At 40.9% G+C, this 27,183-nt stretch overlaps 2 protein-coding genes across 4 annotated transcripts; one reads left to right on the top strand and one right to left on the bottom strand.

The window, feature by feature from the left end:
* Nucleotides 1-67: 67 nt before the first annotated feature.
* Nucleotides 68-13,973, top strand: oxtr (oxytocin receptor). 3 transcript variants are annotated; one of them, XM_010881323.3, is made up of 3 exons: nt 68-193; nt 751-1,834; nt 12,805-13,973. In XM_010881323.3, exons 2-3 carry the CDS (start codon nt 913-915, stop codon nt 12,975-12,977), a joined length of 1,095 nt encoding a protein of 364 aa, XP_010879625.1. In that variant the 5' UTR covers nt 68-193; nt 751-912; the 3' UTR covers nt 12,978-13,973. The 3 variants fall into 3 exon arrangements, with proteins under 3 accessions (XP_010879625.1, XP_010879624.1, XP_034142941.1); XM_010881322.3 differs by having other exon boundaries at nt 12,727-13,973; XM_034287050.1 differs by lacking the exon at nt 68-193 and having other exon boundaries at nt 1,209-1,262; nt 12,727-13,973.
* Nucleotides 13,974-17,758: 3,785 nt separating this feature from the next.
* On the bottom strand, nt 17,759-26,993 carry cav3 (caveolin 3). Its single transcript, NM_001311004.1, is given in 2 exon segments — nt 17,759-18,738; nt 26,730-26,993. Coding segments are annotated over 2 exon segments (459 nt in total). The 5' UTR covers nt 26,847-26,993; the 3' UTR covers nt 17,759-18,396.
* Between the last annotated feature and the right edge of the window lie 190 nt (nt 26,994-27,183).

Genomic DNA, 27,183 nt, shown 5'->3' with positions numbered 1-27,183 from the left:
ATCCATTTCTCGTGCGTAATCCTGGCCACGCATATACAACTCGTATAAATATCATGATGCAGGCCATTACGCTCGCTACTACTGAAGGAGGCTGAATGCTTTACTTTCAGGTCTCATTGGTTTATGCAGAGAAAACCTTTGGAGTTCCAGTGTTTTATTTTCAAGACATAGCTACTGTAAAGCTGTTGTGCATGTAAGTAGTCTTCATTTAGCCTAAATTCAGAAACAATCTTACCAGGAATAGTTTATTATAGCATATATAAAAAATATAATTTGGGTATCTGAAGAACATTCGTAGACAAAAGTGTGACCGCGTTTTTTCAGTTGGACAATTAGATGCGCCTCCTAAATCACTAATATGCTACGTCACATTGTGGATCATTGTTAATAAAAGAAATCTGCAATTTACGTAATAGCAAAGAACACCAAAATAAACGTTGGAACCAAACACTTGTAAATTGTCATTTAAACTATATTTATTGACTAAACAATGTTTGTTCACGATTTTTAGAATATGTTGTAATATGTTGGGATCTGAAAAGGTTACCACCGTTGAACTAACCTCTTGATGCATTTATAAGATATATTTGATGTAATGCGTATATTGGGTTAGGGTTATATATATAAATTGCTTTTTAAGTATAAAAATGTAATGCAACCAATTGCATACATACCATTAATATCGTTATTTCACTGTTTTAACTTCAAGCAAGGTTCGTTTACATGTCTGTTTTATTTCCTTTCTTTCAGTGTCTTATTTCGGCATCACGCTTCGTTTTGATACCTGTTCGGTAAAGAGCAAGAAGACACACGTTTATAATCATCATCCAATGCTTGAAGTTGGCTGAACATTGCAGCTATTGCATACTTTTGCGCGTTGCAGAAAGCCTGCCAGAGGATACGGTAAACACAATGGAAAATACCATATTAAATGAAAAAGCCTTGTGGTCTTTCAACGAATCCTGGAGGAACTTAACCCTTGGCAATGAAGCCACCAGAGGAAACCGGACGAATCCCCTTAAACGGAATGAAGAGGTGGCTAAAGTGGAGGTGACTGTACTTGCCCTGGTCCTGTTCCTGGCGTTGGCCGGAAATCTGTGTGTCCTGGTGGCCATCCACACCACCAAGCACTCTCAGTCCCGAATGTACTACTTCATGAAACACCTCAGCATCGCGGATCTGGTTGTGGCAATATTTCAGGTCCTGCCACAACTAATCTGGGACATTACTTTCCGTTTCTATGGACCCGATATCTTGTGCAGGTTGGTGAAATACTTTCAGATCGTCGGAATGTTCGCTTCCACGTATATGCTTGTTTTGATGTCCATAGACAGGTGCTTGGCGATATGTCAGCCGCTTCGGTCTCTGCACAAAAGAAAAGACCGGGTCTATGTGATTATCTCCTGGGTCCTTAGTCTGTTGTTCAGCAGCCCACAGGTGTACATATTTTCTCTGAAGGACGTTGGAGCTGGAGTGTATGATTGTTGGGGAGACTTCGTGGAGCCCTGGGGTGCCAAAGCGTATATAACTTGGATTAGCCTCACCATCTACATTATACCCGTGGCCATATTGAGCCTTTGTTATGGACTAATAAGCTTTAAGATATGGAAAAACTTTAGAATGAAAACCAAGAGAGACCAGTGCATAAACCTCACCCCAAAGACATCGAAAGGCCATACGCTCGCACGCGTAAGCAGTGTAAAGCTAATCTCCAAAGCGAAGATTACCACCGTTAAAATGACATTTGTCATAGTTCTAGCTTATATCGTTTGCTGGACACCTTTTTTCACCGTGCAGATGTGGACGGCTTGGGATCCAATGGCGCCCCGTGAAGGTAAATTCATGCTCCACATCGAAAACAACCAGTTAAATCCATTATGTATTTTAAGATTATGTAAGTATTGGAGCTATTTTCACATAGGTTATCAATGCTAGGCTATAGCCATTGACATTTCCCTCTTAAAGTAAAAATGGCAATGGCTGTGCAAGCCTTTGGCATCTATTGTCCACTGACATTTCCACAGATTTAACGCTGCACTATTACGCGTGGAATGTTGACCAATCAGATGTAACCTAACCCAACATAAGATTAGACGCGTCATTTTGGCGTAGCCTTCCCACTCCGACAGTGGGGTTATGACAATACCATTCTCCCTATAGTTCCACAGATGTTGCTCTAAATAACAATGTACATATAATACTTACCTCTATGATAAAATAATACTAAGAAAAAAATAACAATTACAGTACATCCTGGCAGTGATCTGCATCTAATCAGTCATCTTCAATTTTATTGGGACTCTTGGTAAAGATAAAGCAAAATATAGGAATTATGAAAATTATGAAAATTAACACGGATAATAAGCTATATTTTATTTATATAAACAAGTAAAATACATATTTTATGCTAATAAAATAAAAACCTTTAGTATTTTTTGGCTGTAGAAAATATAAGTAAAAAGTATAGGGTGTACACACCCCGAAAAATTACAAATAAAAACATGAAAACACAATTTATAAGACACAAACAAGTTCTTCATATAAATATTGCTCTATCATCCTTTTGAATTGCCCTAGAGGCACCAATTAATTCAGTTTCAAATGATCTTTGAAATCGCTTGAAATGTTAGTTACAGAAGCTGGTCTACCTACTGTAACTCAGTGGCGATTGAAGGGATCTCTAGTATTAGAGGCTTTGTTTGATTTTTGTTTTTTATCTATTAATTTATAAAAAAAATTGTTTGTATTGCTGTATGCCAGCAGATAAGTAATATGTGATGGTAAGTTATGCAGGACAGTTATAAAAACAAAAGTGTGAAATGCATGAATCTACGTGACTTCAAAGAAGGCCAACCTACTTTCTGATATAGAGAGCAATGATGTGTACTGAAACAGTCCCTGGTAATAAAGCCTAATGCACTATGATAAACTGTTGAGAGGTTTTTAAACAGGTAGAAGCATTCATATAAATAATATTGCCATAATCAATAACCGGCATGGACAATTTGCTTTCTGCTAGATAATGTAAGGCATTACCTATTTCTATATAAAAAGCCAATTTTCATCCTAAATTTTCTAACAAGTTCTTCTACATATTTTTTTAGAGGAAAGTACAATAATCAAGCAAGAGTAAACAAACCCAAATTTACAGGCACCTTTTTAGATTTAGAACATATCCTACAATCGTTTTTTTTCAGAACGTACATATAAAAAATAAATGTCTGCAGGGCATCAAATGCAGATCATAGCCCACAAAGAGTCTAGTCAACCATGAGAGCAATAGCATATAACACAGTGTCATCTGCTTAGAGATGCAGGTTACAAACTTCAGCAGATAGACAAAATATAATTTATGTAAAGGGAAATAAAATAGTGCCAGAAATCAACCCTTATTCAAAGTATCTGATTTAACCCCTTCAGGGTGTACACACTGAGATCTGAAAGTGTTCCATAGTGTTCCTTTTAGAGCTGCATCACAAATAATTATTTCAAGACAAACAACAGGAAACCAATTGGCAAAAAATTTGATTCCTCAAATCAATTGTGCATTACAAGTTAATAGTAATTTTTAAAAATTACAATTAACAAGAACGTAGTGATACCAGATGAGTATGTTTAATCTTTAGTCTCTGATAGCCTATTAGAGTGTGTCCGGTTCATGCCAGAAGGCAGGCTGCTGCTCCCTGGTAGAGATTTATGTTTATTCACGGCGCTTCTCTTCTCATCCTTGAATAGAAAACTGATCTCCCAAGGATAACCACTGTGGAGCACAACACTCACTGAAGGATTTTCTTTTACCCTTCTGAGGACCACACAGAATTCTCCCAATTAAAAAGCTTTTCAATGAATATTAATGATTGAGTTAAAATGCAATATTGGGCATTAACTCTGACAGCGGAGACATGGGGGATGCAACAGTAATGCAACAGCAACAAAACCAGTGCAAATCGCTGAAGTAGGCTTCTGTATAACTCTATTGAACAGTCCATAATGTATACGCTTTGAAAATTCTATCAGTAAATTATAAACGTTGTTAAGCAGCCATTCTGGAAGATCAGGTGATGCTTGGGTATGGGCCACTGGAAGTTTGATGGAAGTATTTCTACACAGGAGCAGCGCTGGTCCTGCTGTGAGCTCCCACATACAGTGCACGGTATGTGCTCTACATGAGGTCACGGGGAGATAAAGTGTCCATTAGCTTGCTGCACCACAGCCAGCAGAAAGAGCCCAGACAGCCCAACAGACTGAAAGGCTATTACTGAGAAGGCCATTAGTAACACATGTGGCGCTTTACTAATGTACTGTATGGAAGGTTTAGCCCTTCAGGATAAGAACCACACCACACTGCTTATTACCTCCATCATGGCAGATAACGATGCCAGCATTACAAGCATTCACATTCAGAAAGAACCTATTAGACACTTGTCAAATCTCTAATGTTAATACAATACTAAAATATGACACTACTAGAGTTAAAGATTACTTGTTATGCCCCTTTATAGAGCTAAGATGTAGTTTGGATATCTTTGACAACCTGATGTATTTTTTTCCTGTTGCAGAGAAGCTATAATACCGTAAATACAATAGAGCGGTAAAGAATAGTTGTCAGTGGCGTCTTTTTTCCTGAAAACAATTATTCATTGGCTCCCCAGAGACGGGCTCAAATAAGTAAATAATTGTGCACCTATCTCACCATAAATCAAACTTCAAACACTAAAACATTATATGTTCTGTATTTTCCTTTCCCTGAAGAGGGGTGAACTCAGCAGAAACATAATGCCTAAAGAGCAACCAACAGCAATATCCTTGATTGAACCTCTAGTCAATGTTAACCTCTGCCCACCTCTTGCTACACAACTCCCATAGCTCATATTTTAGGGATTTAGGACATGAATACACTCTCATACCTTCACGGAAAAATAGACACACACACACACACACACACACACAAATGCAATTTAATCCTACCTTGAGCTTGTTCCTATGGGCTTCACAACATTATAGTTCATTTACAATTCATTTGGACTGGTAACATAATTAAGTAAAATACTTGACCCCCCCCCCCCCCCCCCCCCCCATTATCAGTAGCCATTATCAGTTGCACTGACTCAATCATGCAATCAGAAACTACAGTAAATAGATTGTTATTGCACCTCTTCCATTTAAGTAGTTAATTGTATCTAGCATATTGATAGAAAACAAGGCTTGTAAACATCTCTTGTAAGGTCATGTTTTGGAATTGGATTTGGAAGAACTTCCCCTGCTCTGCTTATCTGAAAGGTCTGGATCAATTCAGATGGCTGTGAATGATTATGTTTCTTAAAAGATCAAATACAACATTTTGGTGTTTTGTTTGCCTTTTAATTTGTTAAAGGATTTTAACTAGGGGTGCAATGGTACACCTAACCCACTTTATAGTATGTTTGTGGTTTGAAGTTCACGGTTTGTTAAATGTTTGGTATATTATTTTGATAATCAGGCTGCAGCTAACAATTATTTTGATAATCAACTATCCTGTTGATCATTATTGCGATTGATCTGATTGAAAAAATAGAGGCTTAAATTTCACATTAAATCATTGTTTTTCCTCATCTTGCACAAAGCTCTCTTTAAAACATCTTGAGATAGCAGTATTACATCAAATAGAAAACATACAAAAATAAAGAGTGCATATAGCAACTGATTTTTACAAAGCTGTTTTACTCAAGTTTGCAAGCTACTATTATAGACTAGTTTTGTTAAATAATGGATAATGAAGGAAACATAGTATGCTAAAATACCACTAAATAGTAAGACATTGGTGAGAATCCTATTACAGGAAGCAGGGTTGGAGCTTAGCTTTCACTCCCATGGTGGGTGCTAGGCATAGCACATAGCACGAGTCCCCACCCCACATAGTGTTGACAGATGGGGAGGTTTCCCACACAACTGGGCTATTTATAACAACAGTGTGTGGGCAAAAATGAGCTTGGGCGGGTTGATTTATAGATACGGATGTATCACAAAAATTACTTTTGAGCAATTAATTGTTGAGTTGGTGAGATTTAGGCTACGATTTTGCAGTATGCTGTCAATTAAATCTGGCCCCCCATCGTCATCATTTACAACATGTACCTGCTGTTGGAGCTGGATCATCAATGTCTTCCCTCGTTTCTCACTTGAGGCTGCCATGCTCCGTGTCGTTGTAACGTTACGTCTATCAATCGTCTCGTGTTGCTGCTGCTTATCAACTTTACTAAAGTAGTGTCAGACATATCTTCATTCCATTTTTTATGTTTTTTTAGCCAGCTATCTTCCACAGCTCAGACCTTTAGCTACTGAGCTGGCAAAATCTGATGTTATGAAACCCATTGATCGACTCTTTTCCACATCTAGCCCTGATCACCCAGACCCACATTGACCTGGGAAACTCTGGGTCAATTTATTTTTGTTGATCACTGGTAACTCATGTTGTAACACAACAAAATGTGAAAAAGTCCCTGAGGGGTTAATACTTTTGAGAGTCACTGTACCTTTTCTGCAGGAATTAGTGGACAAACAGAAAGCCTTTTCTCTTTTGGTCCTGGTAATGGTAGTGTCATTGAGGAACAACCTGCCTTTATGCTAAGTTTTTCAACTAGAATTTGATGCACCATCTTCGGGAGTTAACAGTGTTCTATCCCCCGCTGTGGTCTTCTGATGATTCTTTGCACATTTATATGGATAAAACTGGCCAGTTCAGGAAGGGTGATTTATTTGGCTAAGTCCCATACCAATAAAGCGTTAAAACAATAAACAATGCCTTTCACACTGTATAGTGTGGGCTTTTACATTGAGGTACACAAGTAAGGGCCTCCAACCTCCAACTCCTTTTGGTCTAAGGATCATTCTACCAGAGGAATGGACACTTCCTGGGCTCTGTTCAAGGGTGAGTCTATACAGGAAGTTTGCTCAATAGCAAGTCATGTAATACATTTGTGAGATTCTATAAGTTTTATGTTACAGCTCTGAACACATTATTTTATGTGTAGGGTCTAGATTGACATCTGTGTGAAAAGCTGCACAGTGCAGTCTGTTGTCAAGACAAGTTTTCTGGCATTACATGAGAATATTCCATAATGAAATACAGGAACATACACTTTAAACAGAATTTAAGATTATTAATAAACCTGGGTTCTCTGATAGTATGAGTGAAGATGTTGCTTTTTTTGAATGACTTAATTCAGAAGCTGTGTCGCCACTTTTACAGGATTGGAGAGGCACCCCTCCTCCGACACACATGTCTAAAGGTCCAGCCAATCATGGCTGCTAATAAAGGTTATGGACATACATTTTTTAAATAACACTGAAATAATATTTACATCTTATAATGTAAATATACTTTTCTGTTAATATTTGCAACATGCCAAGAAATGTTTGCAATAGTTGGAAAACAGCCATGCCCTGTCAAATTTTTTTTTTTTCTTTGGGCCTCTGATCTAGATAGTTGGCTAGTTTGCTTCTTTGGTTGTTATCTATGTAGTTATTTATTATGAACTGAAGTTGATGTCAAAGAAACACTAAGTGACTATCAATATCCAAATTAACGGCAATGACGAGTCAGCCTACCAGTAGGAGGTCACGTTCTTGGCAGCATGGTGCGCTGACAACAACCTGGCCCTCATGCAAAGAGAAAACCATGGAGCTCATTGTGGATTACAGGAATCTAAAGGCTGCAGTCACCCCCTGGTTCTCATCAATGGCACTGAGGGGGAGCGTGTGTCCAGCTTCAAATTCCTTGGTGTCCACATCCTCCGAGGATCTCTCACTGGACACACAACACCTCAGCCCTGGTCAAAAAGGCACAGCAGCACCTGTACTTTTTGAGGAGGCTGAAGAAGGCCTGTTTGTCTTCCCAGATCCTTGTGAACTTATACCGCTGCACAATCGAGAGCGTTTTAACAAAATGTGCCACAGTGTGGTTTGACGGATGCTCCGTGGGCGTGTGGCATCATCAGAGACCCTTCACATCCATTCCACAAACTGGTCTCTTCGTTCTCCACACCAGCAGGCTCAGGAACAGCTTCTTCCCATTTACCGTATCTTAGTACTGCTCTCAAGGACCTTGTTGCACTACTCCCTTGTACTACTTGTCTACCTCAGGAACCTCATTCCTGCTATCCCTGCATTTCAGTTGCACATGCCACCTTGCACCTTTAATTTGCCTGCACTGCACATTTAGAATTGCCATTGTACTTGCTTTTCTTTTTTTTGCAGATGTTACATGCACGTCTACCTCGGAAGCTCATTGTTGCTATCCCCACATTTCATTTGTACAGACTACCTTACACCTTCAACTTTGCACAGTCAGAATTTCCATTTGTACTTGCATTTGCCGGTTCGCACAACTACTCATCCCCTTAAGACTTGCCCTCATCTGGCTTCTGGTTAGATGCTAACTCCATTTCGTTGTACTGTACTCATAATGTTCAATGACAATAAAGTTTAATCTAATCTAAATGATAGGTACCATGCTGACTAATGACTTAGATGAACCATTCATTCAAACTTAAGAGTTCGCTAATTAGTAACTTATGTCCAAAGCCCTGAGAAAGTCATGATTTTGTGGACTGCGTGGAAATCCTGAAATTAGCCAAATACAGAAAATCTTTCTATTTTTGTGTGTTAAAAATGTACTGTATTTTCTTTTACATTTCCATTTATATATACGTTATTTCATATTACAGTTTTTTACAATCGCTATGACAGTTTTTTCAATACATTTAACAAGTTTCCTAAACTCTTAACGCACCAACACACCTAAAACACACAATTGGCAAAACGGTTAATTTCATGCTCAAAATCACATTGTAAACTAAACTCCAAAACTAATTTACAAAATACAATAATACACTAACGCAATACACTATGTCTAACAAAACACTGCAAACATGTTTCAAAATCAAATAATTATTCAAAACACTAACATATGTTCTCTTCCAACAGGAACATTTAGTCAATCATAACACAATGACAAAAAAAACACTATCATCAGCTAAAATTACAGAAACTGCATTATTTTATGTATCAGGTCTGCCCTTATACAATAGACAGTATATTGTATTGATCATAGATTGTGTTTTGCACTGCAGTTTCTTTTGATGCCTCTCTACATTTTTGTTTTGTTGGGTTTAGTAAATGCATGCATTTTGTTTCTTTTGCTGCAGAAATTCAATACAAAAAATGAATGACCATCCTAGAGTAGCTTTATAGAATGTACAGTTTATGAAAAAAAAAAGACAGAGACAGAATTGCTGCAGTAAAGACTTTATTTGTAAAAGGACATTGCTGCAAGATATACAAACAGAAAAAGCACTGGAATAATAAAAAAAGCACTCCTCTCCCTTTTCCTTGCCCCACTCCTCTCTCTTGTCCTTGTCCTTGTCCCACTCCTCTCCCTTGTCCTTGTCCCACTCCTCTCCCTTGTCCTTGTCCCACTCCTCTCCCTTGTCCTGGTACTCGTCTTCCTCTCCTTCGTGCAGGCATTTCTTTCTTTCTTTCTTTCTTTCTTTGTGTTGCTCCATATTGTTCCTTTTCCACACAATATCAGCCCAAAGAGTACTCTTTTAGAACATATGATCATGCGATTGAAAGAACCTCAACACCTGAGTGTGCTTCCTAGATGGGAATCAGCTGTGATTTATATATTTGCATAACTTCAATAAGCTGTTTCTCATTAGCAATGGAATAAGATACAGGGAATATATTTGTGTTTCAATTCACAATATACACAGCTGTTTACCTTGACTTTAGCCTGTAAGGTTAGGTTTAGAACATGGTGTTATCTGTTCTGACATACAGTGTGAAAGCATTTGTAAATTTGACTGTAAAATTACATTGTTTTGGTCTTGGTTGAGCTTGTGTGTAAAAGAAGTTCAAGCATTTTAAATTTGTGTTAACTGTATGCATTTTGTGTCAAAGCAACAAGAAATGTGTTAAATGTATAGCCTACAAAGATGGATGTTGTGCTAGCCGTGTTAGAGTTTAGGAAACTTGTTAAATGTATTGAAAAAACTGTCATAGCGATTGTAAAAAACTGTAACACGCTATACTTACAAGATCTGCTGTCACAGTAAGTAACATATGAACTGTTTATAGCCAGTGTTGCCAGGTTAAGCAAAAAAAAATCCAAGCCAATGAATGTTCATAACCAGCCCAAAATGTACTTGAGTTGGTGCACAACATTTACTATTTTAGAAGTGAGCAAAACTTAAAATGCAATATATACAATGGGGAGAACAAGTATTTGATACATTGCCGATTTTGCAGGTTTTCCTACTTACAAAGCATGTAGAGGTCTGTCATTTTTATCATTGGTACACTTCAACTGTGAGAGATGGAAAATCCAGAAAACCACATTGTATGATTTTTTTAATAATTAATTTGCATTTTATTGCATGACATAAAAGAGGTGTGGTCTCCTACCAACCAGTAAGAATTCCATCTCTCACAGACCTGTTAGTTTTTCTTTAAGAAGCCCTCCTGTTCTCCACTGTATTAACTGCACCTGTTTGAACTCATTACCTGTATAAAAGACACTCAATCAAACAGACTCTAACCTCTCCACAATGGCCAAGACCAAAGAGCTGTGTAAGGACATCAGGGATAAAATTGTAGACCTGCACAAGGCTGGGAAGGGCTGTAGGACAATAGGCAAGCAGCTTGGTGAGAAGGTTATAACTGTTGGCGCAGTTATTAGAAAATGGAAGAAGTTCAAGATGACAATCTCCCTCGGTCTGGGGCTCCATGCAAGATCTCACCTTGTGGGGCATCAATGATCATGAGGAATGTGAGGGATCAGCTGGGACCACAGTCTCAAAGAAAACCATTAGTAACACACTACGCCGTCATGGATTAAAATCCTGCAGCACACGCAAGGTCCCCCTGCTCAAGCCAGTGCATGTCCAGGCCCGTCTGAAGTTTGCCAATGACCATCTGGATGATCCAGAGGAGGAATGGGAGAAGGTCATGTGGTCTGATGAGACAAAAATAGAACTTTTTGGACTAAACTCCACTCGCCGTGTTTGGAGGAAGAAGAAGGATGAGTTCAACCCCAAGAACACCATCCCAACTGTGAAGCATGGAGGTGGAAACAACATTCTTTGGGGATGCTTTTCTGCAAAGGGGACAGGATGACTGCACCGTATTGAGGGGAGGATGGATGGGGCCATGTATCGCGAGATCTTGGCCAACAACCTCCTTCCCTCAGTAATAGCATTGAAGATGGGTCGTGGCTGGGTCTTCCAGCATGACAACGACCCAAAACCCCCAGCAAGGGCAACTAAGGAGTGGCTCCGTAAGAAGCATCTCAAGGTCCTGGAGTGGCCTAGCCAGTCTCCAGACCTGAACCCAATAGAATATCTTTGGAGGGAGCTGAAAGTCCGTATTGTCCAGCGACAGCCCCGAAACCTGAAGTATCTGGAGAAGGTCTGTATGGAGGAGTGGGGCAAAATCCCTGTTGCAGTGTGTGCAAACCTGGTCAAGAACTACAGGAAACTTATGATCTCTGTAACTGCAAACAAATGTTTCTGTACCAAATATTAAGTTCTGCTTTTCTGATGTGTATCAAATACTTGTTCTCCCCTACTGTACGCATGTGACACTGCGGATCCTTCCGGAGCTGACATCTGACTGTGATAACAGAATACAAACACACGATATAGCATATAAAGCAGAAATGGTGCAGCCACGGTGAAGTTCATAAGTAGCCCAAAAACCCGCCACCTGCCGCCAATACATTTTCACCTGTGACATTTTTAGAAAATTCAACAAATTGCGTGAAAACCGCAGATATGGCAACCCTGTGCACAGCAATGCAGCATACAGTAGGCTAGCACTTGTGGTCATGTGAATTTGACACTGCAGGGTAGAACAGTCTAGTTCAAAAGGTTTATTTGTCATTTGCAATAATAAGTTATGGCAATGAAATGCTTGGTTTTCCTACTCCCGGAAAACCAATACTATCGATAATAACACTTTACAAAAAAACACATCAATAATAATAACTATACAACTGTACAACCGTAGTGCAATGTAAAAGTGACCGGTGTGCATGAAATGATTGGCATTCGAGCATGATATAAAGTGACAGGTGTGCATGGGACTATAGATGGAAGGGAGGAGGGGTTCCTGAATTGAGCAGCCTTACGGCCTGAGGAAAGAAGCTGTCCCATAGCCTGTTAGTTTTGGACGGAATACTCCTGTACCTTCTGCCTGACGGCAACTTGGTAAACAGTCTGTGGCATTGGTGGCTGGGATCTGTAATGATCAGTTTGCTCCTCCTCCTACACCTCTCTGTGTAGAGATCCTGCAGGGACCTAGTGATGCGCTCTGCTGTTTTAATCACCCTCTGAATTGCGCCACTTTTGACATTCTTGTCATATGACTTTTAAATTCAAAGCGGGAGCGTTGTACACTAAATTAACACGATCACAAAATGGATGATGCTGTCGATGCTGAGTGAAGCGTTTTGACACACTGGCATGTTTTTACAGCTCAAAGACAATCCATGAAAGAACACTCTGTGAATCATCTGACAATGCTCAACTTTAATGCAAAAATATTTTAAAAGACAATGAAAAATAAATATTGTCCTACACTGTATAGTTATTTTCTGAAGAATCCTTCACAATGTTACATTTTTCAATTTTCAATCGTGTGGGATTGATGTATCATGAAAAATCACAATGTATTTGCTTGTTTTCCCAGCCATGCCCTTCATCATCTCCATGCTGCTGGCCAGTCTGAACAGCTGCTGTAACCCTTGGATCTACATGTGCTTTGCAGGCCACCTGTTCTCAGACCTGAGGCAGAACTTCCTATGCTGCTCGGCTCGCTACCTCAAGTCCTCCCAGTGCCACTGCGAGCGTGACCCTGATTCTAGTCGTAAGAGCAACTCCTCCACTTACGTCGTTAAAAGCACCAGCAGCCAGAGGAGCATCACACAGAACACCACATGAGATGCTTCACCCCAAACTCAGTCATAACCATCTCCTACTTTTGTCCAGCTCCGGAGGAGACTTACTTAAACTATTGCACTGCTTTTTATATATTATACTTGTTTATAAAATATTTTGGTCAAGAAAAATATGAATGATTGTTATAGGGATTAAACAGTTATATACTGTATGGAGACATTTTGTTGAATGGCTTCTCTCACCGCCAAATGTCCTGTCGCAGTTCACAGTCGAACATTGCTTATCTTTGTTCTCAGACTTATTTATACATTTGGTCTGGGACGAACAGGAGGTGGTGAAGGGAAAATTATTGTCTTTCATTCCCAACCTAAAAGACCAAATTATAATTTTTCACTCCTCACAATGTACTGGTGAATAGGCCTCCCATTATGGTTTGGCTTGTGAATTCGGACCAAAACAGAGGAACTTGTTTTATTAATAAATTGTTTCATCCAGAAGCTACTCTCCTGTTATATTGTTTTACACATGTTGACATAGAATATTTCATGAGACATGTTGCCCATGTCTGCAGCATTGCACCATGCATTCGGTCACATAAAGTATGTTTAATCTATAAAACAGTTTGTAAAATTTCACAAGCAACTATAGCCAGTTTGTTTTCTTCCCTCTAGGGAGAAAACAAAAATACAAATGTGTTTCTGATTCTGGATTTTGGGAAAAAACAGTTTTAGTTAATTATGGTGAATATACTTTGTGGCCTGGTGTCTTCTTATTCTGAAATATACATTTCAAACACTCAGAACACTCAGTTTTTTCTATTAATCCTGCTTTTATCTGTCGGGATGAATCAATGCATTTATTTAATATACTTGAAACACTGTTCCTGGTACACATCACAAATGGCAGTATTAAAAGAAAGGCTTTTTCTACAGTTTTCTAATTTGGATTCTCCATTTATTGTAGAAGTCTTGGTTTTCAACTTGTCCTTAAATCTACTGAATGTTTCTTTGCCTTATTTACATTTGGTGTTGTATTTTGGGAAAGTGCATATGTATCTTTTATTTATTTGAAATAAATTTTCTTTTATCAACTAAGTCTGAATAGATTTGTTTTTACATCAATAGTTGAGGAACTCATATGCTGAACTTCTGAATCTCTAGTGTAACCATTCAATTTTAAGAGACTGAATGATGCATATACTTCTTAGAAAGAAAGACGAGAGAAAAAGCGATGCGTTGAGGCTGATTTCTCATGCATATGGTTTTTATCTTGTTAATCACTTGGCTGACATGAGTCAGGATCCAGACCAATCATTCTCATTTGGCTTTTCTATGCCTACCTTCCAAAGAGCAGGACTGTTCTTGGTTCCCTCTGGTGACAAAAAGAAGCAAGGACAGAGGGAAGGGGAAGGTGGTCAGGAGGAATTAGGTAGAGGCCAGGGAGCTAATGGGTCAAGAGTGTCTAAAACCTCCTTTGAATCGCATTGCATCGCATCGCATCTTCTTCCGCTTATCCGGGGCCGGGTCGCGGGGGCAGCAGTCTAAGCAGGGATGCCCAGACTTCCCTCTCCCCAGACACTTCCTCCAGCTCTTCCGGGGGGACACCGAGGCGTTCCCAGGCCAGCCGGGAGACATAGTCCCTCCAGCGTGTCCTAGGTCTTCCCCGGGGTCTCTTCCCGGTGGGACGGGACCAGAACACCTTCCCAGGAAGGCGTTGCGGAGGCATCCGAAACAGATGCCCAAGCCACCTCAGCTGACCCCTCTCGATGTGGAGGAGCAGCGGCTCTACTCTGAGCTCCTCCCGGGTGACCGAGCTTCTCACCCTATCTCTAAGGGATCGCCCAGCCACCCTGCGGAGAAAGCTCATTTCGGCCGCCTGTATCCGGGATCTTGTCCTTTCGGTCATGACCCAAAGCTCATGACCATAGGTGAGAGTAGGAACGTAGATTGACCGGTAAATCGAGAGCTTCGCCTTGCGGCTCAGCTCTTTCTTCACCACGACAGACCGATACATCGACCGCATTACTGCAGAAGCTGCACCGATCCGTCTGTCAATCTCCCGTTCCATCCTTCCCTCACTCGTGAACAGGACCCCTAGATACTTAAACTCCTCCACTTGAGGCAGGCACTCTCCACCAACCTGAAGTGGGCAAGCCACCCTTTTCCGACTGAGGACCATAGCCTCGGATTTGGAGGTACTGATTTTCATCCCCACCGCTTCACACTCGGCTGCAAACCGTCCAAGTGCATGCTGAAGGTCCTGGCTTGAAGGGGCCAACACGACAACATCATCCGCAAAGAGCAGAGACGAAATCGTGTGGTCCCCAAACCTGACACCCTCCGGCCCCTGGCTGCGCCTAGAAATTCTGTCCATAAAAATTACGAACAGAACCGGTGACAAAGGGCAGCCCTGCCGGAGTCCAACATGCACAGGGAACAAGTCTGACTTACTGCCGGCAATGCGGACCAAGCTCCTGCTTCGGTCGTACAGGGACCTGACAGCCCTTAGCAAAGGACCCAGGACCCCATATTCCCGAAGCACTCTCCACAGGATGCCGCGAGGGACACAGTCGAATGACTTCTCCAAATCCACAAAACACATGTGGACTGGTTGGGCAAACTCCCATGAACCCTCCATCACCCTGTAGAGGGTATAGAGTTGGTCCAGTGTTCCACGGCCTGGACGAAAACCACACTGTTCCTCCTGAATCCGAGGTTCTACTATCGGCCGTATTCTCCTCTCCAGAACCCTGGCATAGACTTTCCCGGGGAGGCTGAGAAGTGTGATCCCCCTATAGTTGGAACACACCCTCCGGTCCCCCTTCTTATAAAGAGGGACCACCACCCCGGTCTGCCATCCCAGAGGCACTGTCCCCGACTGCCACGCGATGTTGCACAGGCGTGTCAACCAAGACAGCCCCACAACATCCAGAGACTTGAGGTACTCAGGGCGGATCTCATCCACCCCCGGTGCCTTGCCACCGAGGAGTTTCTTAACCACCTCGGTGACTTCAGCCCGGGTGATGGACGAGTCCACCTCTGAGCCCTCATCCTCTGCTTCCTCAATGGAAGACGTGACGGCGGGATTGAGGAGATCCTCGAAGTACTCCTTCCACCGCCCGACGACATCCCCAGTTGAGGTCAACAGCTGCCCACCTCTACTGTAAACAGCGTTGGTAGGGCACTGTTTCCCTCTCCTGAGGCGCCGGATGGTTTGCCAGAATCTCTTCGAGGCCAGCCGATAGTCCTTCTCCATGGCCTCACTGAACTCCTCCCAGGCCCGAGTTTTTGCCTCCACAACCACCCGGGCTGCAGTCCGCTTGGCCTGTCGGTACCCGTCAGCTGCCTCTGGAGTCCCACAAGCCAACCAGGCCTGATAGGACTCCTTCTTCAGCTTGACGGCATCCCTTACTTCCGGTGTCCACCACCGGGTTCGGGGATTGCCGCCTCGACAGGCACCGGAGACCTTACGGCCACAGCTCCGAGCGGCCGCTTCGACAATGGCGGTGGAGAACATGGTCCACTCGGACTCAATATCTCCAGCCTCCCTCGGGATCCAGTCAAAGCTCTGCCGGAGGTGGGAGTTAAAGATCTCTCTGACAGGAGACTCGGCCAGACGTTCCCAGCAGACCCTTACAGTACGCTTGGGCCTGCCGAGTCTGTCCAGCTTCCTCCCCCGCCATCGGATCCAACTCACAACCAGGTGGTGATCAGTTGACAGCTCCGCCCCTCTCTTCACCCGAGTGTCCAAGACATGTGACCTCCTTTGAATATTTTCAATAAAAAATGATTTGTGATTTCCATTCAATAATCCATGGAATATTAATAGCTACAGTCTAATATATTACAAATGCAGACAACAGCTGTGCAAATGGTGATAGAGCAAATTGCTTGCAAATTAGATTTGATCCTACTAGTAAAAAATTATTCAAGATGCAGGCTGCAGTATTTTTTGCCATTGGTTGTTTTTGGCCAAAAACAATAACGATTGTTACTGTGACGATTCTCACCCTATGTCATCAAAACCCCTTGTTTTCAAACTTGGAAGTCCATGGAAAGAGGAATGATAGTGACTTACAGATTATGCACATATAAAAAACATATTATGCATAAAATGGATTTTGTTAATCACAAAAGTCCCTATCTGCATCTTTAATTAATCAGCAACAGTTATTTTTCAAAATGTTGATTCAAAATAGTTTCAGTTTTGTCCTAGATCTTCAGTCCTCTACTCAAGAACCCCCAAACAATTTACAATATTGTCACAGCCCTCGAAAGACACACCTTATTCATTGATCAATTGATTGATGATTGGCGGACAAGTCTAATCAGGTGCACTAGTACTGTAATAGACAACAAATTGAATGTCTGGGGGTCCATGGCTGGGGTCCCTGAGGACAGGGTTGAGGGCCTATACAATAAGTTAATCTGTCCTTAGTAAAATTGTTATTATCAACATGCAAATAAAAAATACAACTTGTAATTTTAACACTTGGTTCTCATTTATCGAGAGGGGTCAGCTGAGGTGGCTTGGGCATCTGTTCTGGATGCCTCCTGAACGCCTTCCTGGGAAGGTGTTCCGGGCCCGTCCCACCGGGAGGAGACCCCTGGGAAGACCTAGGACACGCTGGAGGGACTATGTCTCCCGGCTGGCCTGGGAACGCCTCGCTGCCCCCCCGGAAGAGCTGGAGGGAAGTCTGGGCATCTCTGCTTAGACTGCTGCCCCCGCGACCCGGCGGGGGTATTGTTTTTTTTTACAACTGCACATACATTAAAATTTTTGCTAAATGATGTAAAAGAAATCTGAAACAAAATTCACAATTTCTAATATTTTTAATCAAAATTACTCAGTAAAGAAAATGCATATTATTAATTAATATTGTAAAATGTGATATAATTTAGTTCACGGATTACAATTATTCTTTCCATTACACAACATTAAATAGTGTTGCATCAGGCACAAAACGCACAAATACCCACCACACACACACACACAAACTGATACACATATCGGACAGTTTAACTCAGAATTGGCCAAAAAAGTATATTATATAGACCACATTGTCTTACAGATGATGAAATGCTGTTTGTGTCGCTTATATCATGTGACCATTGTCCTCTAATGATCCATTCACACTGAGACACAAGTCCTGCCCATTCCATGGCTGCCAGACTTCAATTCCCTCAGTGAACAGATAGCAATCTGCCTTTTAACAGAGACAAAACTGCCAAGCCAACCATGCTGCAGCTGTCACATAGCCCCTAGTGGAACTGTGCACTTTGTACATGTCAGGAATCAAAGGTCTAGGTGGGTGGGACCATGAGCTTTGGGTGAAGAGAAAAGAAATGGGAGGAGGGGGTTGTTTTGGGAAATATGAGGATACCAGGACTGGTCATCTGGTCTGCCAGATAAAATGGGGTATGATTCATCCAAACATATGCAAACACTGTTGTGGGAGTATCTAGACCTCTTTGCGCAAGGCTACTTTCACACTGCTGAAGATCTTGCCCAGGGCTTCAAAGAAGGGGTCACAGAAGGTTTGGATGCAGAGGGAGTAGATGCGGCTGATGCATTGGGACTCGATGAAGCAGCTCTTAATGCAGGGCACCACCGCCCAGATGTGACAGAAAGAGATGCAGGCGAAGAGGAAGCCCCACAGCAGAGCCACAGGGATACCGAAGATGGCAGAAAGGATGCGGTAGCACCAGTACTTGGATACTGTGAAGGTGGTGTAGCTGAGCTTCCAAACCCCATCCAGACTGTGTGTGCCATCGGGCTCAGCGATCACATCCTCAAACTCCACCTGCAGGAAGGGAATACCATGGACAATGTTAGTGGATTGTCACTGACAAAATAGGAAATAAGAATTGGTTATCAACTGTCGTACCTACAGTGTAATTATAAAGTCAAATCTATTTGCCTGTCCAGATGCATTATTGTTGAATTTCTTTGTGAAATATTTTATACATTTAATGGATCCTTCAGCCCTCGCACATACTGTAATGTTATACTTAAAATGTAACACAAGTCAATTTATGTTTTTCCATTAGCCCTGTTCAGCCCATCATCAGCCCGGGTAAGTTAAAGAAAGGCTAGGGTTTTCTGATTAAATGACACCAGTGCCAGGATTCAATCAACAACATTTTGTGAAGAAGGCAGTTTTGACAGAGCATTCACAGTAGATGCTGTGTATATCGGATCAGGTGTAAGTTTCCTTTAAAAAAAAGAGCAATGTGCTTAGCACATCCCCAGCCCAGTGTCCTTACAAATTGAAATAAACAGCTACACCAAGGGACATTACAGTACACTACCAGGCTCCCATCTGTTCTGTATCCTAGAACATAGTCTTTATTTATGGTCCCACAGGTCCATGCTGTTGATGAACATCTGGGAGGGGGATTTTTATTGTTTGAAAATTGACTACATTCCGCAGGAATTCAGCAAGAAACTTGTCATTCCATAATAAGACATCCTTTAACCTAGGAGCCTTGTAAAAAGTATACCCTACCAATATTTGACTATGGCGGTGCCACTGAAAAGCTTCTCAAATAAATAAGATGTAATTTACCACACTGCCATCCACTTTGTCAGACTAGACCGTACACCGATAAGTTCGGTGAACTCAATACTTTTTAGGAAACCAATTACCTTGAAAATAATAAGTAAACTAACTCAAAATATAGAAGTAAAGGACACCTAATTATTTAGACTTTCTTTTAGTAAAACACTAAGCCACACCTATGCCCTTTTAAGTGAACTTTAGAGATACCACCCATGACTGTATTTGTTAATGAGAGACATGGTTTTGAACACATTTATTTTCAATAATATTGCTTCTTTGATTGTTATAAAATAGTCAATTATGAATACTAGTCTTGCATCTCACAGACTATTTGTTTCAGATGTCCTCAAAATACACTGTGCTGTCAGTTAAAAATCCTAGACCACTTGCCAGAAACCCATGGTTAAAACAACTTTCAGGAAATTCACAGATTTCCAAAAACGAAGTCACTGCTTCTGCTCAGATTTCTGAAAAATTTGGGAATTTCACAAAGCAACCCACAAAGCACTGGTCTAAGATTTCTATGCAAAGGAATGCACAATTCCCATTGGATTCCAGCATTCGTTTTGACAGGAAGATTTTTGAAATAGTGGATGCAAAGTATCTGATTTACTACATGATTGGATTACTTTGGATTAATGTATGTGTTTGATTCTTGTGTAGCTAAGATTAATTAATCAGTCAATGTACATGCAAAAAATGGATAATAAAACAATTCCAAAATATCAATATGAAGCAGAGCATGCTGGGAACATTTTCATTTGAAACTTAAAATCTTTTAGTAAAATTCAGTATAACAAGTCTTAAGGAAAATGTTTCTAACTTTCAGTAACACTTAAGTAACAGTGTAATAAAAACTATTTCCGTGCCACTGCTCTGTCAGATAAATAAAATGTACAAAATATTTCACAATAAAATTCCACAGTGTAGTGCTCTGGCACACACTGTAGTGTTATACTTAAAATGTAACACAAGTCAATTTATGTTTTTCCATTAGCCCTGTTCAGCCCATCAGTAAACCATTATTTCCTGAGTTCTAGAGAAATACAGCTTCATGATAAGTAGTGTAAGGGAGACCTGGGTAAATTAAGCCAAATTATTAGTGGAACTATCCCTTGTTTCTAGGAAACTATGAACAAAATGAATCATGGGATCATATATTTAAGATGACATAATTTCTTGTTGCCAGAGAAGATAATTGTATTTTGTCTTATGTATATGCTGTATGCATAGCCATAGTATATTATTAATAAATTATGTAAATTAATTCTGCATAATTTCTTTTGATTGGTAAAAAGCAAACCAACAAACAATGTTTAACCACCCAAATGTTTTTCAGAGAGCAAGAAAGTGAGAGCAGCACCAATTATTTGGGAACATCTGATTTAATCAGAATTACCTGCATATTGTTATATTCCTGTACCAAACCTGTTTCTAAAAACCTTTAAAATGGCCAAGGCCAAAAAACACTGCATTGCATAATGTTACTTCTACAGTAAAAACACTGACCCCCCAAGTATGAATAATTCTGAAATTGAGCTGAAAGTCTTAACTTCTACAGTATATTATCTAACAACAAGGTGGAGCATTTCTGTTTCATTGAAACATTAGGTTTAATACAACCCCGTTATAAAAAAAAGTTGGGACGCTGCGTACATGTAAATCATGTACGCACTGGGGCAAATAGTGATACAATTTAAGAATAATGTTTCTCAATGTAAAATTACAAAGGATTTGTGAGTCTCAAAATCTATGGTATATAAAATCATTTAAATATTCAGACAAATCATTTAGATATTCAGAGAAATCTCTGCATGCAAGGGCAAGGCCGAAAACCAATTGTGATTTTTGGGCCTTCAGACGGCACTACATTAAAACCAGACACGACTCTGTAGTGGACATCACTGCATGGGCTCAGAAACACTTCAGAAAACCATTGTCTGTGAACACAGTGTGTCACTGCATCTACAAAAGTTAAAACTTTACCATGCAAAGAAGAAACCATATATAAACAAGATTCAGAACCGCCACTGCCTTCTCTGGGCCTGAACTCATTTAAGATGAGGCAAGTGGAAAACTTAAATTATTTTTGGGAATCATGGATGTTGCACTCTCTGGACTAAAGAGGAGTGAAACCATCCAGCATTTTATCAGCACACAGTTGAAAAGTCAACATCCCTGATGGTATGGGGGTGAATTAGTGCACATGGCATGGATGACTTGCATATTTATGAAGGCACCATTAATAATGCTGAACAATATACAGCTGTGCTCATATGTTTGCATAACCTGGCAGATGTTTTGAAATTTTGCCATTGATTTAAGGATAGTGATCATATGAAGCCATTTATTATCACATTGTTGTTGGGCTCCTTTTTAAATCATAATGATAAAAGAAATCACCCAAATGGCCCTGATCAAAAGTTTACATACCCTTGAATGTTTGGCCACACAAGGTGACACACACAGGTGAAAATGACAATTAAAGGTGAATTTCCCACACCAGTGGCTTTTTAAATTGCAATTAGTGTCTGTGTAGAGAGAGTGCACAACATCAGGTTCCTCTGGGTCAACATCAGCGTTGACTTGTCTCAACATCAGGGATGAGACCTGGTCTCATCACTCTAATATTGTGGTGAAGGAGGCCAGGAAACGGCTCTTCTTTCTATGCCAATTAAGGAGATTTGGAATGGATTCCGGGATACCCGCCAACCTCTATAGATGCACTGTTGCAACCTGGTCTCAGGAACCTACGTAGACTATTTTACGAAAATCCATGGCACCCGATTTCGTATGATATGTGATGTTACGTTTGGTTACATTGCAATGTGCCACCAAAACATATGATACATTATGAAATTATTAAAACGTAACATATCTTACAAACACTATTACAACGTATCAAATGTTACGAGCGCTATTAAAATGTAAAATAACATACGAACGCCAGAATTGTTTTTGCTATTTACGAATGCTATGGAAGACGATGTTTTAACAAAATGTTTGACCGGTGTTTTGAAACAGCAACATTTGGATGAGAAGGCATTTGCCTTACCCACTACCCCACATTAGACATGAGGATTTAAGACGAGTAACAGCAATACCAAGGTCATTAGAATATGTTATAAAGACCAGGTTGACTATTGAGAGTATCCTGACTGGCTGTGTCACCGGCTGGTATGGCAGCTGCACCGCCCTCGACCATAAAGCACTTCAGAGGGTGATTAAAACAGCAGAGAGCATCACAAGGTCTGACCTGCCATCCCTGCAGGATCTCTACACAGAAGGTATAGGAGGAGGAGCAAACGGATCATTACAGATCCCAGCCACCCATGCCACGGACTGTTTACCAAGCTGCCGTCAGGCAGAAGGTACAGGGGTATTCAGTCCAAAACTAACAGGCTATGGGACAGCTTCGTTCCTCAGGCCGTAAGGCTGCTCAACCCAGGAACCCATCTTCCCTTTCATTTATAGTCCATACACACCTGTCACTTTATATCATGTACATCTGTCACTTACACTCACCTAAAGGATTATTAGGAACACCATACTAATATTGTGTTTGACCCCCTTTCGCCTTCAGAACTGCCTTAATTCTACGTGGCATTGATTCAACAAGGTGCTGAAAGCATTCTTTAGAAATGCTTGCCCATATTGATAGGATGGCATCTTGCAGTTTATGGAGATTTGTGGGATGCACATGCAGGGCACGAAGCTCCCGTTCTACCATATCCACATTCTGCTGTTGTAGTCCATCCGCCTCAAGGTTGTGCGTGTTGTGGCTTCACAAATGCTTTGTTGTATACCTCGGTTGTAACGAGTGGTTATTTCAGTCAAAGTTGCTCTTCTATCAGCTTGAATCAGTCGGCCCATTCTCCTCTGACCTCTAGCATCAAGAAGGCATTTTCGCCCACAGGACTGCCGCATAGGGGATGTTTTTCCCTTTTCACACCATTCTTTGTAAACCCTAGAAATGGTTGTGCGTGAAAATCCCAGTGACTGAACAGATTGTGAAATACTCAGACCGGCCCGTCATGCACCAACAACCATGCCACACTCAAAATTGCTTAAATCACCTTTCTTTCCCATTCTGACATTCAGTTTGGAGTTCAGTAGATTGTCTAGACCAGGACCACACCCCTAAATGAATTGAAGCAACTGCCATGTGATTGGTTGATTAGATAATTGCATTAATGAGAAATTGAACAGGTGTTCCTAATAATCCTTTAGGTGAGTGTACATCATGCACACGTCACTTTTACTTGCACAACATTTGTATAGTTATTATTATTGATGTGTGTTTTTGTAAATTATAATTACTGTTACTTTTCAACTTTTAACTGCACTGTTGGCAGTAGGAAAACCAAGCATTTCATTGCCGTAACTTGTTATTGCAAATGACAAATAAACCTTTGAACTTTCCACCTTGTATAAATAGTCAATGAGTTTGTTAGCTCTCACGTGAATTCACTGAGCAGGCTAGATACTGAGCCATGGGGAGCAGAAAAGAACTATCAAAAGACCTGCGTAACAAGGTAATGGAACTTAATAAATATGGAAAAGGACATAAAAAGATATCCAAAGCCTTGCAAATGCCAGTCAGTGTTGTTCAATAAATTATTAAGAAGTGGAACATTTGGGGATCTCTTCATACCAAGCCAAGGTCAGGTAGACCAAGAAAGATTTCAGCCTGAAGAATTGTTCAGGATACAAAGAAAAACCCACAGGTAACCTCAGGAGAAACACAGGCTGCTCTGGAAAAAGACGGTGTGGTTGTTTCAAGGAGCACAATACGACGATACTTGAACAAGAATGAGCTGCATTGTCGAGTAGCCAGAAAGAAGCCTTTACTCCGCCAATGCCACAAAAAAGCCTGGTTACAATATGCCCAACAACACCTTGACACGCATCACAGCTGTAATTTGGAGTGACGACACCAAAATAGAGCTTTATGGTCACAACCATAAGGGCTATGTTTGGAGAGGGGATAACAAGGCTTATAGTGAACAGAATACCATCCCTACTGTGAAGCATGGTGGTGGCTCACTTGTTTTGGGGGTGTGTGAGCTCTAAAGGCACAAGGAATCTTGATTGATGGCAAGAGGAATGCAGCATGTTATCAGAAAATACTGGCAGACAATTTGCATTCTTCTGAATGAATGCTGCGCATGCGAACGCTCTTGGACTTTCCAGTACGAAAATGATCCTAAGAACATTGCCAAGTTTACCCTCCAGTGGTTACAGCAGAAAAAGGTGAAGGTTCTGGAGTGGCCATTACAGACTCCTGACCTTAATATCATCGAGCCACTCTGAGGAGATCTCAATCAATCAATCAATCAATCAAAATTTATTTATAAAGCCCTTTTTACAACAGCAGTTGTCACAAAGTGCTTTACAGAGACACCCGGCCTTAAACCCCAAGGAGCAAACAACAGTAGTGTTGAATTTCAGTGGCTAGGAAAAACTCCCTAAGAAGGTCGAATTTTAGGAAGAAACCAAGAGAGGACCCAGGCTCAGATGTCCGGTTCATGCAAGACGACCAAAGTCTTTGCATGACCTGGAGGCATTTTGCCAAGACGAATTGGCAGCTATACCACCTGAAAGAATGTGGGGCCTAATAGACAACTATTCCAAAAGACTGCACGCTGTCATTGATGTTAAGGGGAAATACACAGTATTAAGACTTTTGAACAGGGGTCAGTTCATTTTTTCTTTGTTGCTGTGTTTTGTTTTATGATTGTGCCATTCTGTTATGACCTACAGTTGAATGTGAATCCCATAAAAAATAAAAAACGTGTTTTGCCTTCTCACCCATAAACCGGCCTGCCTGCAGTCTAGACCTGTCAGCCATTGAACACATTTGGTGTATTATTAAACAAAAAATACAGCAAAGGAGACCCTGAACTGTTGAGCAGCTGAAATCCTGTATCAAGCAAAAATAAAAATGTCACTTTCCAAACTACAGCAATTGGTCTCCTCAGTTCCCAAACGCTTACAAAGTATTGCTAACAGATGACGCAACACAGTGGTAAACATGCACCTGTCCCAACGTTTTTGAAACATGTTGCTGGCCCCAAATTCAAAATGGGCATGTATTTTGTTTCATTGAAGCACCTGTCAAACTTTGCATCTTGTTATTTTGGAAAACCTGAAATATGTAGCATCAACACTACTGTACCAAGTGTTCTTCAATACTTTTAGGAAAATACATTATTGCATAAATGGGTGACCGTTCAAAACTATTTTTGACCGTAGTGGTCATGTAACACTTTTAATTTGCAACAGGGATGTTAGGTGGAAACCCACAACTTGAAGAAAAATGCATACAATCTTCATGTATATTTTAGAAAACTGGCACTAAATAGGCAATTGGATGAAACCACAAAAATAAAACAAACATGTACCTGTGTGAAAGGCAAGCAATGATGCAGAGGCACACAAAATATTGCCTGGTAAAAGGGAGCCTGAACTTGCTAAACATAACTAAAACATCTCAGACCTGATTCCTGTGCTCAGTAACCTGAAATCCCAACTTTTCCTAAAACAATGTCAGATCTAAAAAAAATACTGTCCAGGAAAATGGACGACTAATTGATGTAAAACAGAGATCTATATGTAGATGTAGGCATACATTCAACATACTCCACACAACTACTTTGGCCATACTGCACCAGGACCATTACCCATTGTCACAACACACCACCAGCCTACTGCTGTGCTCATTAATATACTTAGTTCACTTGTGCCAGGAAACCACTTTTGTTCCCGGTGATTTACATTCAATCAAATTATTTCATAGATAGAGCGCATCCTTAAATACATATATTTATATATAAATATACTTTTGTTGTTGTTGTTGTTGTAAGAATTCTATATTTGCCTTGGACATAGTGATGCTAAATGCAAGAAATGGCTCAACTTATACCACTCCATTTCTATAAATACATGACATTATAAAGCTTTGAAAAGAAACTGCATAATTATATCACTGTGTGTCACGCCCCTTCAGCTCCGTTCCAGAAATAAACCCTGAGTGCCTTGCTGGGGGACAGGGAATTGGCCTGCAGACTATTTTGGGACCTTGATGACAGCAACACAGACACATGTATTAAACTTTAGATTTTAAATTTTACACATGAACTTAAAGGTTTAGACTTTAAACTTGGTTTTCCTTGCATTATTTGAAAAGGAAAATGTTCTAACTAGACATGGCGTCGTCATGGTTCACCTACCTTAATCACATCATCATTGATCGAATTGGGGTCTCGGTTGATCAAGTCAATCTCCTTGGTGTGGCTGTCCTTCACTAACTTCTCCTCGTTGGTGTTGTACTGGTACTGGTCTGCCATAGTGGTGGTCCCGGGATGTGGCAGCGGCAACGAAAGTGAAGCGTGGATGACTTGGGCGAAAGACGGCAAGAGCAACCCCACTGAGTCAGACTGCAGGCCGCCCCCGTCAGTTCAACTGATCCCACCCTGTCACTACTGACGACACGGCTCAAATGCCAGTGGACAGCTGCTGCAGGCAACCTAGTGGACCTGGGACCATGCACTCACATTCCCACACACAAACAAACACACACACACACACACACACGCACACAATACACACATATGTCTGTATGCAACCTCCCCCCAAAAGCGTGTCTTAAAGAGGACCACAGAGCCGTGTCACATTTCACACTTG

The sequence above is a fragment of the Esox lucius genome, chromosome 17, assembly GCF_011004845.1.
Source record: "Esox lucius isolate fEsoLuc1 chromosome 17, fEsoLuc1.pri, whole genome shotgun sequence".
Taxonomy (NCBI): Eukaryota; Metazoa; Chordata; class Actinopteri; order Esociformes; family Esocidae; genus Esox; species Esox lucius.
This window is presented reverse-complemented; position numbering and strand designations above follow the sequence as displayed.

What these genes read in the sequence shown, in the direction of transcription:
- oxtr (XM_010881322.3), top strand. Translation starts at nt 913, where the DNA reads ATGGAAAATACCATATTAAATGAAAAAGCCTTGTGGTCTTTCAACGAA. An exon ending in TCCAATGGCGCCCCGTGAAG is followed by an intron (nt 1,835 to 12,726) that starts GTAAATTCATGC and finishes TTGTTTTCCCAG; the next exon opens with CCATGCCCTTCATCATCTCC.